Source organism: Phyllobates terribilis, unplaced genomic scaffold (genome assembly GCF_046119375.1).
Source record: "Phyllobates terribilis strain yellow unplaced genomic scaffold, ASM4611937v1 Scaffold_4__5_contigs__length_816908805, whole genome shotgun sequence".
NCBI lineage: Eukaryota > Metazoa > Chordata > Amphibia > Anura > Dendrobatidae > Phyllobates > Phyllobates terribilis.
In genome coordinates this window covers 71,470,646-71,490,263 of record NW_027362764.1, presented here as the reverse complement: position 1 = coordinate 71,490,263, position 19,618 = coordinate 71,470,646, and the positions used below count along the sequence as shown (strand labels likewise).

The 19,618-nt window shown below is 39.0% G+C and overlaps 1 protein-coding gene across 3 annotated transcripts in view; it reads right to left on the bottom strand.

Annotated features, from left to right (window-relative positions):
• The window catches only part of PLXDC2 (plexin domain containing 2), a 782,113-nt gene that overhangs the window by 196,688 nt on the left and 565,807 nt on the right, over nt 1–19,618 (bottom strand). For all 3 annotated transcript variants that reach the window (XM_073677477.1, XM_073677478.1, XM_073677479.1), the window contains 2 exons: nt 12,515–12,614; nt 3,723–3,818 (listed from right to left, as the gene is read on the bottom strand). In XM_073677477.1, coding sequence (XP_073533578.1) covers nt 3,723–3,818; nt 12,515–12,614 — 196 coding nt within the window. The remainder of the gene's footprint in view (nt 1–3,722; nt 3,819–12,514; nt 12,615–19,618) is intronic.

The following is a 19,618-nucleotide window of genomic DNA, read 5'->3' as shown; positions in this document are numbered from 1 at the left end:
CAGACAGGCGGATTCAGAACATAATGAGATGGAAGCTGTCAGTTTCTTACTTAAAAGGAATGTATGAGATGAGAAAAAACATTGCAGCTTTTTACGGTATTGCAGTTCGTGCTATATTCATTTAGGGTTGACCTGCAATTCCAGATACAACCCATGCAACAAGGGTGGCGCTGTTTTTGGAAGACAGGCATATTTTCCATATTCAAACATTATTTGTAAAGCAATAGTATGGCCTGACAGACACTTTACCGTTAGGCTAAGTTCACACTGAGTTTTTTTGAAACGCTGGAAAAAACAAAGGTTTTAATGCGGAATCAATCGGGGTGATTCATCAAGACTGACAATTCTCTTGCCGGTCTTGATGAAGGAGGGTTTTGGAGTCGACGCTCCTGATTCGTTAAGAGGCTCAAGTCTCTTAGTGAATCAGATGAGGCGCATAGTGGCACGTGCGGTACTTGGTGCACCAAGCCACAAACCTTACTCTAGTCCTGGCTGGACTACTATTTGTTGAGTAGAAAATGCTGCTGCTCATCATAAATTTGACAAGTGGGGTCACCACGCCCCTTTACACCCTAGCTCCGCCCACTTTGTCAGGGATGGGGTAAGAATGGCGTGAAAACGCTTCAAGTCATATTTTCTGGGCAACCTCGCGTTGCATAAAAAAACTGCGACTTTTCAAAGCTTTTTTTTTTTGCAGAAATCTAGTGAAAAAGCTTTGCTGAATTGCCCCCAATTTTTGTGGGGGAAGGTGGGGCGGGAGTTTTTGGAAAAATTTTTCTTTTTCTGAAGTTTTTTCCTGATAAAGGTTTTAAAGAGTTTTTTGTTTTTTTTTCAAAAGCATTCTTTTGTAGTCTTTTCATTAGACAGTGCCTAGTATGGAGAGGCTTCCTTCAGGATCTGCTGCAAAGAAGACATGATGAACTAACTTTTTTTTCCATCAGGAGTCTTCAAAAGAAAAAGATCTCCAATAACTCCTCATATGAACAACAAAGTGAATTTCCCATGCAAAAAAAAAAAAAAAAAAAAGGAAGGGATTTCCAAGAATATTTGAAGTTGTTTTTTGGTGAGGATTTTAGAGAGGATTTGCTCCAAAAAAATCCATGTGAACATAGCCTAATAATGATGTGTTGGCTTTATATCTGCATCGCTATAAATTCACAGTGTGGAATTAATGCTCCTGATAACCAGAAGCTGCAGGTTGGATGTCAGGGTGTAGACAGTCAGGGACCCCGAGGAGAAGGAAGATTTCCAACCTATATAGCACTCAAAAAATACTATGTAGCGTAAAGAAAAAGCGCCAACGTAACTGCCTCTATTGGACAGAAAAGATATGAAAAAACTAGATTTTAATATTTTACTTTTTATAATTTACAGAATAAAGAACTGTACATTTAAAAATATATATTTTTGGTTAGCTTTTTTTTACATATTACACTTATGAAAAACATTTCAACAAAAAAGATTTTAAGACAGGGCTTTATGCTTCAGAAAATAAAAGCTGTTTGTTTTTTTGGCAGTCCGAGAAATAATAAAAAAAAAGTTTGTTTCGTTAAACCTCCACTTACTCGAAAACTCTAAAAAGTGTTTGAACATCTAGGTTAAGTTCCCATGATGAGTATTTGGTGCATTTTTTAAGCTGTTTGTTTCCGTATACAAAAAAAAAACACAACGTCTTACAGTTTCAGCCAAGTGACTGGGATATATAGAAATCTCATGCCCACTCTGCATATTTTTTTTTTTTACACAGATTAAACTGAAGTGTGGTGCATTTTTTAAATCCACAACATGTGAATTTCTCTTGCAATAAATATGATTTTTATTTGCGAGTTTTCCCCATACATTTGAATGAGATAAGGAAAATCTGCAGGTAACACATATGCGTTTTAAGTGCGTTTCCGCAGCGGAAATGCTCTAAAAGCGTATGTAAGTCACACATTTATCAGAAAGTTTTATCAAAGTCAAGAAAAGGAGTTTAGTTTAAAACATAACATGAAAAAAAGAGACAAAACAGTAGGTGAAAAAAAAACAATAAAAACCCATGTGACAAAAAGCACTCGAAAATGCAAAAAATGAAAAAAATGCAAGTAATTTAATAGGTGCAGAAATGTTGCAAAAAATTTGCAACATCAAGAACTCACCAAAAACTCATCAAGGGCACACAGCTTTAGGATGGAATCACTAAGGTTGTTAGACCTTAAAGAGTATTAAAGGGGTTGTCCACTACTTGGACAACCCCTTCTTTATCTAAATGTTTGGCCCCGTTAAAATAAAAAAGCCTCTCTCACCTCCTGTGCTGGTGCCGTTCCAGTGGTGTCGGCACTCGTGATTCTGGGGCTCTTGTGCGGTGTTATGACCCGTGAGCCTGGCAACCAATCAGCATTGGCATCACTGTCTCCGCCTTTGAACGAATTAAACAGGAAGAGGAAGTCCGGGCTGCAGCTGATCTCTGACTTCCTCTACATGTTCAATTTGTTTGAAGGAGGAGACAATGACGCCAGCGCTGATTGGGTGCCGGGCACCACATGTCATAACACCCAACGAGAGCTCCGGGGAGAGCGAGTGCCGACACCGCTGGAATGGCGCCGGCACGGGAGGCGAGTATAGGCTTCTTTATTTTATCAGGGCCAAACATTTAGATCAAGAAGGGGTTGTCCTAGTTAAGTGGACAACCTCTTTAACGACGAATGGCCAATTTTGTTTTCATCTTCCATGATAAAATCTTTATTTATCATTTTCAATTAAATGGCAATATGAGACTGTGTTTCATGTGAAAAAAAATTGCATTATTTTTCCATCATTGTTTATGTTTTACACTATTCATGTTTCACATTAAATGACCTTTTGACAGTGAAAAGTGTAGGTTTTTTATTTACATTTATTTTGTGATGTTGCGTTGGTTTTTGCTGCCCTCGTTTGTCTCATCCCTTTTGATACTTGGTGGCAAGTCAAGCACTCGTCTCCAGAAGAACTGCATTTTTAGAAATATAACTAATGTTCATGAAAAGATGAAAATTGGGGAATAAAATCAAGCCAAGATCTTCTGTCCTGGATGGAAAAAATTGCCGCTATAATAGAAGCTATTTTTTTTCTTTTCATCCTTTATTATTCACACCACTTAGATCCTCAGGGGTTGGGCTACTACATAACTAAACATTTTTACACCATGATAGCTTGCATTTTAAGATTGTCACTCTTTCAAATCTGTGCTTTTATACAGAAATGAATGATTTTTCATTGAGAATGTTCCACATTTCAAGAACATAATTTTCCTTTGTCTTTTGGAAGTCAAACTTACTAAATAGATTCACACACTAAATGCATGAAAAATTGCCATTTCTTTTTACGACTGTATCATATAAAAATATATGTCACTTTAAAGCATTACACATATTATAATCTAATTAAATTGCTTCACCAAACCTTTCTTTCCATACCTGTATAACATAAATCCATAAAATAATATTCAAATGGAATGAGTGCATCCATCTATATAATGATAAGACATGGAAGATACACAATGCATATGTGATTAGGCAAGAGACTGTATAATATATCTTCTGGCTGTCTATGCTTAGGATGATATACATAACCTATATGTTTTCTTAGACATTTCTTCCATTAGAATAATTCTTCAAACTCAGAGCCACTTCTCAGCTCATTAAATCAATGGAGTGAAGTGTCCTTCCAATAGTGACATATTATTCAGCAAACGGCTCACTCACTTGGAAGAGGCAGCATCTCGACTGCAGAGTAGTTTGTTATCTTAGACATTTCCAGTTCCACCCTGTGATACTCAAAGATTGTTCTCCTGCGAACATCTGGCAAAAAATAACATGGAAAACATCATTTAGAATAAAAAAATATATATATTTAATTAAATCAGTGTCCACTACTCTGACAGCCCCTTCTGAATCCCTATGTTTCCCCATTGTAAACTAGTAACACCTATACTCATCTCCGGTGCCGGCGCTGTTCCAGCGGTGCCGGCACTGGCTCTCCCAGGGATCGCGTGACATTGCTATTGGAAGCTCTCACTTCCTCTGAATGTATGTAATTTATCCGAAAGCAGGGAGAGTGAAGCCAGCGCTGATTGGCGGCAGGGATCGCATGACACAACAATGTCATGTGATCTCCGGGAGAGCCTGTGTCGACCCGCTGAACAGCTACAGCACTGGAGGAGAATATAGGTGTTATTATTTTGGAAGGGGTAAACATAGGGATACATCATATTCTAACTGGTGAAAATAACTCTAGTGGCAAATACTTTACTACAAAGTCAGCTCCAAAGGGGATTGACTTCTGCTAGAGATGTGGTCCATGATTGTGTCATCCGAACCCAATGAAGGATCTTCTGACTCTCTCATTAATAATGGGTACAGTCACTTGAAACTGAACAAAGGGCAGAATGGAAGTCAATAAAAAAAATGTCCTTTTTCTCTATGAGTATTTTAGGAATTTAGCTGAACCATTCAGGATCTCACACTATATTTTTCTTCAGCTCTGACATCCTAGAAATAGGATTTGTCAAGTTCCATTGGGATCTATTTGGTCATGATGGCAGTTTGAAATGACCCTGGTGTAGGAGAACAATAAATGAACTCCTATTGATTCATTATTATATTTCATAATTTTTGTTCAACTGCTTCATGCTTAAGTGATGATATGAATGTCCTTTGAATATCACATAGACTTTGTCATGCACCTGGGTTGAGCCTGGGCTTTGGGATTAGCTTCTCTGTCTGCTGAGCCACAGCAGATACACCTTTTCTCTGGGTCTTTAGAGTTTCTGTTATCCTTGCTTCAGTCTTTTTAAGGTAACAGGTGTTTTCATTTATCACCTTTCGGGGTGCACCTTTATATACCTTCCCCCTGCTGGTATTTCCTGCTGTGATATTCTCATTTGGATGTCCTGTCATACTGCTGTAGTGTAAGCCAGTCAGTGAAAGACCAGCTAGGGTTTATCTCTCTGCTGTTTATGCTCTTTACCATGCACCTATCTTCAGTTTCTTTTTAGGAAGTAGGCGGCATATTTTCTAACAGGCGGTACTTAATCCTTAATTTTGTACTTCATGGTTTGTTTTACTCACTCTGGGATTTCTTCCTATTTCAGCACACTTTCTCTTTTGTAGGTAATTTGCACTCTGTTCTGCCCTCCGGTTATTTAGGAGGAATGTGAAGCAACTCAACGGCCTTTTAGGCAGAGTAGCTCCAAGTTGATATCATCTAGTCTGTGTTTAGGGCTATCCCAGCTCATGAAGGAACCACTTGGGACTGCGGGGTCAGGATCTCTAGTCTGTACAGGAACCGGTAGGGTCAGTTGTAGTTTTTATTGTTACTTATTTTCCCAAGTGAGTTGCTACAGTATCATAGCAGACCTATTCTGTCCTTTAAACATTAAGATAATATTAATCCAGTATGTGGATACAGTCTATCTCAGATCATTAAATAATACACAATTCTTAAGTTTTTCAAAAGGTCCTTAGACGAGCTCTTGTTGTAATTACTTCCAGCAACATCTGTTATTTCAATATTTTCATAACTGTTAGATTCTAAAATGTCCAATCCCTGCCCACCTAAAATGATTTTTTTTCTGATGAATATTTGTTGTTTGGAGAACCTGTGTCCCTCTGGATTGCATTTCAGGGAATCTGGATAAGCATTTACAAGAAATGTATGGTATTAAGTACAGTTTGTTATTTTGTGTGAAATGATGTCCAATTTGCCTTTTTTTTCTCTGCTTTTTTGCGTTGTTCCAGTACACACAAAGGAAATCAACATGTGTAATTGCAATAATTTTCTGGGAGAAATACTTAATTTTTTTAAACAATTCTAAGGGTGCCAACACTTTTGGCCATGACTGTATGTACCAGTATCACTGCTCTCTAAGTTTTTGGCTACAGACATTAGACAATATGAATATAATTTTTATTCCAACCTGATGTCTCTGTTGATGCAAGTGATCAATGAGAATCCAGGCCTGCCAAGGCCATAGGCAATTAGAATAACGTTGGCCAATTCAGTGGGTTGTGTATGGGGACCAGAGGTGTCTACTGTCCAACACTTTAAGAATTCATGTGTATTGGGGACTTGGATTAGGCTCATTTGTCCAAGAGCTATCCAATGTAAATGTAAAATCAGGAAGCCCTACTTTGAAAGTTTTTTGTAAAAACAAGGATGCGATACAATGTTACTAGTATAAATGAAAAATTATAAATGATCTTACCTGAAATAGAATGTGACCTATATCTGAAAAAGCCGTGCTCAAGAAAGAAAGTGGTGGGCTTTCCAGACTCTGGAATGAATCCACCAGACAGCGGAAAGTGTGATACCGTGGTTCACCGTATCTCTCCCTAGGGAAAAGCCCATTGCCTTTGCGACGTCACATTGATACAGAGCAAACCTATCCTTAATTTCAGCAGCCACGCAGGTGTGACCAGCCGCCACACCTTACTGGCTCAGGGTGAACACCTCCATCCATCTGCACTAAACTCCTGGACAGACACCCATAAGAATTGCTTCACTTCACCGATTGCAATTCTTACCCTAGCTACCACAGGAATATTGCAGCTTATCCATCTCGGATCTCCCGCCGGCTGCCCAGACTCCACTGCTACACCAGCCTGACCGGCATGTAGCAGACTGCGTGTCATCTGTCTTGAATGTCCATGTATCATTCATCTGCCACAGGACCAGCGCGGCACATCCACCTTGGATCTCCTGCCGGCAGCTTGAATGCTACTTCTACGCATATCGGATCGGCCAAGAACTAAAGGTGCTCATATTCCATCGCAGCACCTTCTGCATGTTTGCACATAGCTCAGAGTGGCTTTCCAGGTGAACGGTGAACCACGGTATCATACTTTCCGCTTTCTGGGGGATTCGCTGCAGAGTCTGGAAAGCCCACCACACCACTTTCTTTCTGGAGCACGGCTTTTTCAGATATAGGTCACATTCTATTTCAGCTAGGATCATTCATCATTTTTAATTTATACTAGTAGCATTGTAACTCATCCTTGTTTATACAAAATATTTTTTGGATTATTTGGCACTTGGGCACATAATGCTTTAGGATTGCAGCTCTTTTGCCAATGTATATTATTTGAGGCAGTAGTTCTATTGCACATCATTTGTATTTCTACTTTGAAAGTTATTCAATAACCTTGTCTCCATTTATGTTACCCACCACCACGCTTATCTCTGGCAGATTGTTATATCCAGCCAACTGAAGTCAATTTTTGTAGTGAACAGAACCATAGCTAGAGATATTTGGTCCAATCAATGGAGGCATAGCTTGCAGTTTAAATTCTCCAAAGCAAAATATGTAACAGGTCCTGACGACCAGATTTAAAAAAATTGGTTTGCTACCTCTGTACCACCTATAGCTACACCCACAGGTGTTATTCTTCTGCTGGGTTTGCTACAAGTACTTGATTAGGCAAAAAAAATAGAACTTGGAGTTCACAAGCTATATATAAAAAATAACAGTTTTAATTAGAGTTTATTAAAAACATGATTACAGTTCAACTGATGATCAAGGCGATATTAGTGGTTTTGAAGGACTTCATAGGAACAATATGACACCCCCTGAGGAAGCTACATATGCGAAACACGCAGTGAGGTTGATGGTCTGCATGCCACTTGGATCAAAACGGGTAATAACCGTTTTTGACTATGCATGTTATACTTGCTTGGCAATATATTCATTAATGTGCATTCACAAATGTGTATAGATGCTAGAGATACATACACTGGGTACGGAAAGTATTCAGACCCCTTTAAATTTTTCACTCTTTGTTTCATTGCAGTCATTTGGTAAATTCTAAAAAGTTCATTTTTTTTTCATTAATGTACACTCTGCACCCCATCTTGACTGTAAAAAAACAGAAATGTAGAAATTTTTGCAATTTTATTAAAAAAGAAAAACTGAATTATCACATGGTCATAAGTATTCAGACCCTTTGCTCAGTATTGAGTAGAAGCCTACTTTTGAGCTAGTACAGCCATGAGTCTTCTTGGGAATGATGCAACAAGTTTTTCACACCTGGATTTAGGGATCCTCTGCCATTCTTCCTTGCAGCTCCTCTCCAGTTCCGTCAGGTTGGATGGTGAACGTTGGTGGACAGCCATTTTTAGGTCTCTCCAGAGATGCTAAATTGGGTTTAGGTCAGGGCTCTGGCTGGGCAAGTCAAAAATGGTCACAGAGTTATTATGAAAACACTCCTTTGTTATTTTAGCTGTGTGCTTAGGGTCATTGTCTTGTTGGAAGGTGAACCTCCGGTCAACTCTGAGGTACAGAGCACTCTGCAAGAGGTTTTCATCCAGGATACCTCTGTACTTGGCCGCATTCATGTTTCCTTCCATTGCAATCAGTCGCCCTGTCCCTGCAGCTGAAAAACACCCCCATAGCATGATGCTGCCACCACCATGTTTCACTGTTGGGATTGTATTGGGCAGGTGATGAGCAGTGCTTCCACACATACTGCTTAGAATTATCACCAAAAAGTTCTATCTTCGGCTCATCAGACCAGAGAATCTTATTTCTCATAGTCTGGGAGTCCTTCATGTGTTTTTGAGCAAACTGTATGTGGGCTTTCATATATCTTGTACTGAGGAGAGGCTTCCGTCGGACCACTCTGCCATAAAGGCCTGACTGGTGGAGGGCTGCAGTGATAGTTGACTTTGTGGAACTTTCTCCCATCTCCCTACTGCATCTCTGGAGCTCAGCCACAGTGATCTTCGGGGTCTGCTTTACCTCTCTCACCAAGGCTCTCCTCCCACGATTGCTCAGTTTGGCTGGACGGCCAGGTCTAGGAAAACTTCTGGTGGTCTCAAACTTCTTCCATTTAAGGATTATGGAGGCCACTGTGCTCTTAGGAATCTCAAGTAATGCAGAAATTCTTTTGTAACCTTGGCCAGATCTGTGCCTTGCCACAATTCTGTCTCTGAGCTCCTTGGGCAGTTCCTTTGAGCTCACGATTCTCATTTGGTCTGACATGCACTGTGAGCTGTGAGGTCTTATATAGACAGGTGTGTGACTTTCCAAATCAAGTCCTATCAGTTTAATTAAACACAGCTGGACTCCAATGAAGGAGTAGAACCATCTCAAGGAGGATCTCAAGGAAATGGACAGCATGTGACTTAAATATGAGTGTCTGAGCAAAGGGTCTGAATACTTATGACCATGTGATATTTCAGTTCTTTTTTAATAAATTTGCAAAAAATTCTACATTTCTGGTTTTCGTCAGTCAATGGGGTGCAGAGTGTACTTTAATGAGAAAAAAAATGAACTTTTTACAATTTACCAAATGGCTGCAATGAAACAAAGAGTGAAAAATCTAAAGGGGTCTGAATACTTTCCGTATCCACTGTATATTGTACATATACATAGAAGTTTACATAAGTACTCAGTACTTATTTCTGTCCGTGTGTATGGTTTCTATGTGGTCCTCCGAAACCACTAATATTGCCTTCATCTTCATTTGAACTGAAATCATGTTATTAATAAATTCAAAATAAAAATTATTTTTATACAGATTGTGGACTGCAAGCTCTCTTCTTTTTTTGACATCCGAAGTTGCTATGTTATAATATAATAGCTTTATCTAATCGATATGCATATCTGGAAGTATATAGGAATTAAAATACTTGACACAAACAAAAACAAAGAAGAGATATAACATCATAAAAAAAAACATAAAGAAAACATAAAGAAAAACACAAAGCTGAGTAAAACCCATTGTATTTCTTTTTTTATAGCTTGGCTGCCTTTTGAACATGGAACAAAGAGGGAAGCAAAGTTGAAAGTTAAAAGTCTCGCCTCTCTAGGGGATGATACATTTCCCCGTTCTATGTTTTGTTTTGTTATTTTTTCAGACTTCAAATACAGTTTATGTGCTGTAAACATATGCCAAGTGTGAGCCAATGTCTAAACCTTAAATTATTCTCTTTATGTGTATAAAGCACGCTGAAACTGAGATGTAAAAAGACAAAGCAGACGGCTTTCATTTACATTTTGGACATGTAGTACAAAGCTAGTGATGTATAGATTGCATAGATAGTATATTGTATAGATAGATAAATGTATCAATCGCCACCATGACAGATGGCCCACTACTTTAATCGCGTAGTGTACCGCACTGTCTGTACTCTTTTTGTAAATAGTAAAATCAAATTCGCCCAAAAGGAAAAATATCCCTCGAAATGTGAAATAATATATGTGTGAAATATATAAAGTAGGGGGCACTAATATAAGCACCAAGTCTAGGGACAACCGATTAACAAACACAAAATAAAACAGGGGGGGGGGATTGGTAATAAAACCACAATGATAGCAATACATAACATAATATGTAAACTTTATTGATTAAGAAATGTCACAATAAAAACACGAGTCCATCGGTGAAAAGAAACCGAAAACAAACAAACAAAAAAGTCATAATCAACAAGAGAGGACGACAAGGTAATGGAAAAAAGTAGTAAGGTATCCAAGAAATGGATGTACAAAGTATGAGGTTCATACAACATATATGCTATATTATAGGTAAGTACCAGAATAAACCTTGATGACCAGTGAAAAGATACCCATAAAAGTGCTCTCCTGCTGGAATGGACCGGCGTTTTTTGATAGGTATGTTTACACTCGTCATCAAGGTTTATCTTGGTGCTTATCTATATTATAGCACATGTTGTATGGACCTTGCACTTTGTACATCCTTTTCTTGGATACCTTATTACTTTTTCCATTACCTTGTCGTCCTCTCTTGTTGATTATGATATTTTTTTTGTTTTTTTCTCTGATGGACTCATGTTTTTATTGTCAGCTTATTAATCAATAAAGTTTATATCTTTTGTTGTATATGTTGGCTTATTGCCAAGTCTTTCCCTCCTCTTTGATTTTGTATTTGCGTCAATAGCGCGTCGATTTTAATCGATATAGATAGATAGCTACAAAATTGTCTGTGCAGGCTAATCTTCTGTCATAATAACCTGTTACACTGTAAAGATGATGGCTCCTCCACAAAATACCTGATGATAAATAAAGTATCTGACACTATACAGACTTGGCAATATGTGGTACAAGTTGCTGTTGGTCCTTGGACCATTGCTCACATATCTTTGGATATTGAAGAATGGACTGAAATCCATTGATGAAGTTGGAATGACATCCAGGAGGATGGAAGAGATAAGTTAAAGAAGCACTCCTCCTCCTCCCATCAAAATATTTATCCTCTTAATACATTGCAATCATCATATTATACAGCACTGTGTACTTACAATTCCTCATTTTGCCTTTCTACCCAGCTAATTCTTCTCTTTCCTCTGCTCTGTGTAGGAGCAGGAAGTCTCTTGTCCCTGCAGAAATTATCCCCCTCTTCAACTCCTGACCCAGCTGTTCTTTCCTCCCCTCTGCCAGGGGACTCTTACAGTGATGACTCATGCAGGGAAAATTGACCTCCTCTTTTTACATAGAGCTTAAAAGGATTCAACTAGTCTGTTTTTAATCACTTGATGTCATAGACCTAATGGAAAAGAAAATTAACTGGGTAAAAAATCAAAATGAGCAATTGTAAGTACACAGTGCTATATAATATGATGACCGCAATATATTAAGAGGATAAAACTTTGATGGGAGGAGGAGTGCTACCTTAATAACCTGAACTTTATGTGATGAATGAGCGAACCCGAATTGTAAAGTTCAGGGTTTGTACCGGACACCTAGTGTCTGGAACTGAATTCCGAACACGGATTTCTCCCGGAGGTCTGTTTAAGTGTTCGGAGTTTGGATGCTGAGAGAGAGAGATGAAGATATAGTGATGAACTAAAAAAAATCTAAAAAATATTAACTAACTCTGAATTATAAAAAATACTGCAAAATCAAAATGGTGTCCAATATGGACAATCCAACAAAATTTTAGATAAGAAGTTCACATGGGATAGAAAAAGAAACAGCCCCAATCTTGCTCTTCGCTTGTAGGTTGTACTTATGGATTGTGTGATTCAAGGTACAGACAATGGATTCATGGATCCTCCTGATGCTCTTTCTAAAAAAACATTGTCCTTTTTCTAGTTATGGAACCATCTTTAATGTCATTCGGACAGATCAGTTTTATCCTGGTTTAACAAATTTCGTCTTGATTTGGGAGGCGCTCATTCTTTCATTTTGCTTAAGAAAACTAATAAAATAATACAATTAATGACATTTAGACAATAGTAAATTCTCCACATAGCAGTCCCCTCTGGAATATAAAAGTGCCATAAAGTGTCATTAGGATGGTCCTCGTGGACGTATTGCACTTCACTAACACAGCTCGACATGATGTAATTACTGATTATCCCGCATTACAACTTCATTATGAAAACTGGTTAATGGAAAAATCCTAAAGAAAATTAGGCTGAAGGTTTGTGTAATGGAAGTTGGAATTAAAGAATATCCATTGTCAATTTATGGCCTTCTAATGACTTAATGTATTACACACTTACTAGGAATTATACACTTAATATATTATACACTTACTAGGAATCTGCTGAATTTTATGGACCACGACAAAAGCATCCGACAGTCCAACCTTCACAGGATGATTGGTAGAGCTGATCTCCATTACTGGAACTGGTATCTGAAAGAGAAGGATTTATAATTATACTCAAACTGTAACTTAGAGATAGGCTTTCTAATTTACGGGAAGGCAGTCATTTTTTCCTATAACATTAACATACATAACATAGTTTTAAGGTTGAATGAAGACTAAGTCCATCTAGTTCAACCGATAGCCTAACATGTTGATCCAGAGGAAGGCAAAAAAAAACCATGTGGCAAACACTAAGCTCCACATTGGGGAAAAAAATTCCTTCCTGACTCCACATATGGCAATCAGACTAGTTCCCTGGATCAATGCCCTATCAAGGAATCTAGTATATATAACCTGTAATATTATACTTTTCAAGAAAGGCATCCATGCCCTTCTTAAATTTTAGTAGTGAATCACTCATTACAACATCATGCGGCAGAGAGTTCCATAGTCTCACTGCTCTTACAGTAAAGAATCCCTGTCTGTGATTATGATTAAACCTTCTTTCCTCCAGACGTAGAAGATGTCCCCTTGTCCCCGTCTCTGGCCTCAGAGTAAAAAGATCAGTAGAAAGGTCTTTGTACTGTCCCCTCATATACTTGTACATAGTAATAAGATCACACCTAAGCCTTCGTTTTTCCACAGTAAATAACCCCAAGTGTAATAACCTGTCTTGGTATTGCAGACCCCCCAGTCCTCTAATAACCTTGGTCGCTCTTCTCTGCACCCTCTCTAGTACAGCTATGTCATTCTTATACACCGGAGACCAGAACTGTACACAGTATTCTAAGTGTGGTCGCACTAGTGACTTGTATAGAGGTAAAATTATGTTCTCCTCATGAGCATCTATGCCTCTTTTAATGCATCCCATTATTTTATTTGCCTTTGCAGCAGCTGCCTGACACTGGCCACTAAACGTGAGCTTGTCGTCCACCAATACACCCAGGTCTTTTTCAGTTACAGTTTTGCCCAGTGTTTTACAATTAAGCATATAATTATACATTTTATTTCCTCTTCCCAAGTGCATTACCTTACATTTATCACCATTAAAGCTCATTTGCCATTTATCAGCCCAAGCTTCTAGTTTACATAGATCCTCCTGTAATATAAAATTGTCCTCCTCTGTATTGATTACCCTGCAGAGTTTAGTGTCATCTGCAAATATTGAAATATTACTCTGTATGCCCCCTACAAGGTCATTAATAAATATGTTAAAAAGAAGGGGGCCCAGTACTGACCCCTGTGGTACCCCACTGTTAACTGAGACCCAGTCTGAGTGTTTTCCATTAATAACCACCCTTTGTTTCCTATCACTGAGCCAATTCTTAACCCACATACATATATTTTCCCCTATCCCCATTATTCTCATTTTATGTATCAACCTTTTGTGTGGAACCGTATCAAAAGCTTTTGAAAAGTCCATATACACAACATCCACTGCATTTCCTTGGTCCAGTCCAGAACTTGCCTCCTCATAAAAACTGATCAGATTAGTCTGACAGGAACGGTCCCTCATAAACTCATGTTGATATTGGGTCATGAGGTTATTCTTCTTTAGATACTCTATTATAGCATCTCTTAGGAAACCCTCCAGGATTTTACCCACAGTAGAGGTTAAGCTTACCGGCCTATAATTTCCAAGTTCAGTTTTTGTCCCCTCTTTGAATATTGCCACCACATTTGCTATACGCCAGTCCTGTGGTACAGACCCTGTTATTATGGAATCTTTAAAGATTAAAAATAATGGTCTATCTATGACGTTACTTAATTCCTGCAGTACTCGCGGGTGTATCCCATCCGGGCCCGGGGATTTGTCAACTTTAGTGATTTTTAGACGCCGCCGTACTTCCTGCTGGGTTAAGCAAGTGACATTTACTGGAGAATTTTTGTTATCACTGATCATGTTTTCTGTCATGCAATTTTCTTGTGTAAATACGGTTGAAAAAAAATCATTTAGCATATTGGCTTTTTCCTCATCCTCATCCACCATTTCACCCAAACTATTTTTAAGGGGGCCAACACTATAATTTTTTTGTTTTTTACTATTTATGTAGTTAAAGAATATTTTGGGATTATTTTTACTTTCTCTGGCAATGATTCTCTCTGCCTCAATCTTTGCTGCCTTGATTTGGTTTTTACAGATTTTATTTAATTTTCTATATTTATTAAATGCCTCATCACTACCTACTTGCTTTAGTTCTCTAAGGCTGGGTGCCCACGTAGCGTTTTACAAGCGTTTATGCTGCGGAATTTCCGCAGCATAAACGCTTGGGAAACGCTTGGTAATCCGCCCCTCAAGGTCCCCAATGACAAGCCGCACTTTCAATGCCCATGTTGCGGATTTTTCTGCAGCGTTTATGCTGCGCTCAAAAATCCGCAGCATGTCCATTAATTTTGCGGACACGCAGCGTAATCGCCGCCATTGACTTGCATTGGACCGCGTGACATCCGCATCACTGCATCTGCACATGTGGATATCACACGGTTCAATGTGCGGATGGTACCCAAGTCTGGAGGAGAGGAGACTCTCATCCAGACCTGGGTACCATAGAAATTGTAAAAAACGAATTTAAAATAAAAAATAAGGTTTATACTCACCTTCTGATGTCTTCCCGGTGTTTTGTCTGCTCCGTCCGGTGTCTTGCAATGTTCGCGTTGATGTGAAGGACCTGCCATGACGTCATTGAGTCATGTGACCCATCACATGGCTCAATGACGTCACCGCAGGTCCTTCACACCCCCGCAAGCAGTGCAAGACACCGGACGGAGCAGACAAAACACCGGGAAGACATCAGAATGTGAGTATAAACTTTATTTTTTTTATTTTTCACCATTCTTATTCTTTTTCTTAACTAACTTGGTCACACTACTATAAATCCATGCCGGTTGCATGGATTTATATAGTGTGAACAAGTAGTCAAGCACTTTTCCAAGTGATGCTAAAATCGCTTGGAAAAGCGCTTGATAACCTGCATGCAGAAATGCATGCAAAGACGCTTCACAAACGCTTCTACCTGGCGGGAAAACCGCATTTAAAATCCGCATGTGTTTTTCCTGCCAGGGAGAAGCGTAAAAAATATGCAGCATTTCTGCATCATGGGCACTTAGCCTAAATGCTTTCTTTTTGTCACTTATTGCGCCCCTTACAGCTCTATTTAGCCATAGTGGTTTCCTCTTATTTCTAGCATGTTTATTCCCATAGGGTATATATTGTGCACAGGTCCTATTCAAGATGCTAATAAATGTCTCCCATTGTTGTGTAGCTTTATATCTCAGGATATCGTCCCAGTTTATTGCACTAAGATCATCTCTCAACCGTTGGAAATTTGCCTTACTGAAGTTTAGTGTCCTTGTAACCCCTCTACTACACATTTTATTAAAGGTTACATGAAAACTTATTATTTTGTGATCACTATTACCCAAGTCACCCCCAACTTGTATATTTGATATGCGGTCTGGCCTATTGGTTAATATTAGGTTTAGCAGTGCCCCCCTTCTTGTTGGATCCTGAACCAGTTGTGAAAGGTAATTATCTCTCATAGTTGTCATAAACCTATTACCTTTGCTTGAACTACAGGTTTCTGTCCCCCAATGTATTTCAGGGTAGTTGAAGTCCCCCATAATAATGACTACTCCTTGAGTCGCTGCTTCATCTATTTGCTTTACGAGGATATACGCTGCTGCCATTATTTTTGGAGCCTTGTAACAAACCCCTATCAGTAATTTATTATTTTTTCCCCCTCCCCTTATCTCCACCCACAGGGACTCTACATTTCCATTTGATTCACATATATCCTCCCGCAAGATGGAACTATAGATTCAACAGGGGCTACAACATATCAAAAATTATTTAAAAGTATAGTAAAACTTTAAGGATTCAGATTTTTCAAATAAATTCAGTACAGTATGGAGACATGCTAGTAAAATACTTGACACTCTGCAACTCACATCACATCACATCCACCGCGTTTCCATACAAAAATACACATAGCATAAACATCTCATAACAGAGTATCGTAAAACAATGTTTTGTTCAAAGCTAATCATCTCATGCCAGACGTCTTAAGACATGTTGAGCCATGAGTGAAGATAAGAAAGGATGTGTATAGAAAAGCAGAGGACAGAGGACAATCTCTGGAATATCAGGGATAGGAAGCCTTCTGGGTATGTAGTGCTCCATAAAAAGACTAAAAATGTACTAATGCTTAAAGAGAAACTATCATTAGAAAATGACCTATTGCTTATATTAGGTGTTTGTGTTAAATGTATTTTTAAGATATTCTGTCAACTTTTTTTTAATATATCAGTCTTTATTATAAATAAAAAAATAGAAATCTTGCAGTTTTCGCACTGGTCACTGCAGGTGTTTTTAGACTCTAACTCCCTGTTGTTTCAGGAAATAACACATGTCCATTGTCACAATGGTAAGGCATGGTTTTGTGTTGAAGCATCTAATGAGATTGTGCAAAGGTCATTGAGAAAGGAAGGGAAGCTGTGATGTCGCCAATTATGATGGCTGGATCCTGTGTTATCAACTGTGTATAGAGAAGTTACCTGTCATTGTAATCCTGCCTGTGATGATATGAAGCATGCTGAAAACTCTTTCTAAAAGGACAGGAAATAGTAGTCCAAAAAAGACCCAGTGTCCACTGTGAAATTTGCAAGATTACTAATTTTGTTTTTTTTTGTTCTTTAAATAAAGATTGTGGTGTTGTGATATGTAAAAAACACATTGCGAAATAAAAAAAATACATAAAAAAAACTAAAATCTGATTTAAACAATAGGTCATTTTCTGATGATCCAAACACAGAAAATGACAGCTCACCACACCCATATCACATGCATCTTGGGTGCATAACAGCTTGAGCAGGAAAGGAGGTATAGCAGCAGAAAATCCGCATTCCGTTTTCCTTGGTTCAATGCTTTATTGGAAATCCATGTACACAAATGACACGTAGTGCGGTCTGCAATACTGTTAAATGTCCATTTGGCATCTGGTGATTAATTATGTTGTAAATGGAATATGCGGAAGGGGCGGGATGGTTTTGAAAACCTTTTTAACAGGGATTTTTTGTATGGGGAAGACATCTATGATTAAGGAATGATATTTTGAAACACATAAGATGCATTGAAGACCGCACTGTATGTAATTTCTGCACATGGATTTCCAATAAAGCACTGGACCAAGGAAAATAAAGTGCAGACTTTATTTCTGCTGTTATTTTCTGATGTCAGCATGACTATAAAGGGTGTAGAAGTTGTAGTCGGCTCTCAGGGGGGGCTTAAAGGTTGCAATATAAGTTGAGAAGTAATATTAACGACACCTGATATCTGTGGATGGACTGTAACAGAATTTTGACTGTGCCCTTGGTGCTTCAATCTTCTGTTTGTCCAATGATTTCCATTGATGGTGAAAAATTATAATAAGTAGCTATGCAAAAAATATTCCAGCTTATATTTCTCTATTGTGCTTGATCTGACATTTGGGATTGGTGTCGCATGAACTGTTCATCTCCAGGAAGCAAAAGTTAATAATTTTTAGAAGTCCCTGTATTAACTTTCAAAAAGAAATTCCTTGTAGTGATGAGCGAGCATGCTCGCTACTGCTCGGTGCTCGCCCGAGCATCTCACTGCTCGACATGCTCAGCGCCGAGTATTTCCAGGGTCGCTCGGCAGGACCTCGGGTCTCCGCCCTGCATGTTTGGCGTTCTTTAGAGAGCCAATGAACATGCAGTGATTGCCTGCCACTCACTGTAATGCCGTAGCCATGTTGGTTGTGGGCATTACAGTGATTGGCTGGCCGCACAGCATCATCAGGTCTATATCAGACCTGGTGCCGCCATGCTTGTCACAGTCACTCCGGAATCAGACAGTGTAGGGAGAGGTGCTGCTGAGCTAGGGAGAGATTTGCTTGTTTCTAGTTAGTGTATGTGTACAGACTATATTAGAGACACATATCCATCTCAACAAACAGTCCTTCTGAGGACTAATCCATCTGCAGAGATATCAGGTAGGCAGTGTATATAGGCAGGCAGGCAGTGTATATAGGCAGACTGCAGTGCATATAGCCAAGACGCTCCATTCTAGTTCTGCCTTCTGCTGCTGTTAGATATTTCTAGACAAAGGCCCAGGTCTCAGGGGCCAGGAACAATTTTTTTTTATCTTAATCCTCATTATTTGCTTAAAAAGCAATCCAGAGAACACCGTTTTTCTGCGTCATTTGCTTGTTGGCACTGCAGAATACAGCCAGGTCCTTTCCATATTACAGCGCTAAAAAAACAGCTATTTAAAACTGTGTTTTCTCCGTCACACGGATAACATACAGTACAGACCAAAAGTTTGGACAAACCTTCTCATTTAAAGATTTTTCTGTATTTTCCTGACTATGAAAATTGTACATTCACACTGAAGGCATCAAAACTATGAATCAATACATGTGGAGTTATATACTTAACAAAAAAGTGTGAAACAACTGAAAATATGTCTTATATTCTAGGCTCTTCAAAGTAGCCACCTTTTGCTTTGATGACTGCTTTGCATACTCTTGGCATTCTCTTGATGAGCTTCAAGTGGTAGTTACCGGAAATGGTTTTCCAACAATCTTGAAGGAGTTCCCAGAAATGCTTAGCACTTGTTGGCCCTTTTGCCTTCACTCTGCGGTCCAGCTCACCCCAAACCATCTCGATTGGGTTCAGGTCTGGTGACTGTGGAGGCCAGGTCATCTGGCGTAGCACCCCATCACTCTCCTTCTTGGTCAAATAGCCCTTACACAGCCTGGAGGTGTGTTTGGGGTCATTGTCCTGTTGAAAAATAAATGATGGTCCAACTAAACGCAAACCGGATGGAATAGCATGCCGCTGCAAGATGCTGTGGTAGCCATGCTGGTTCAGTATGCCTTCAATTTTGAATAAATCCCCAACAGTGTCACCAGCAAAGCACCCCCACACATCACACCTCTTCCTCCATGCTTCACGGTGGGAACCAGGCATGTAGAGTCCATCTGTTCACCTTTTCTGCGTCGCACAAAGACACGGTGGTTGGAACGAAAGAT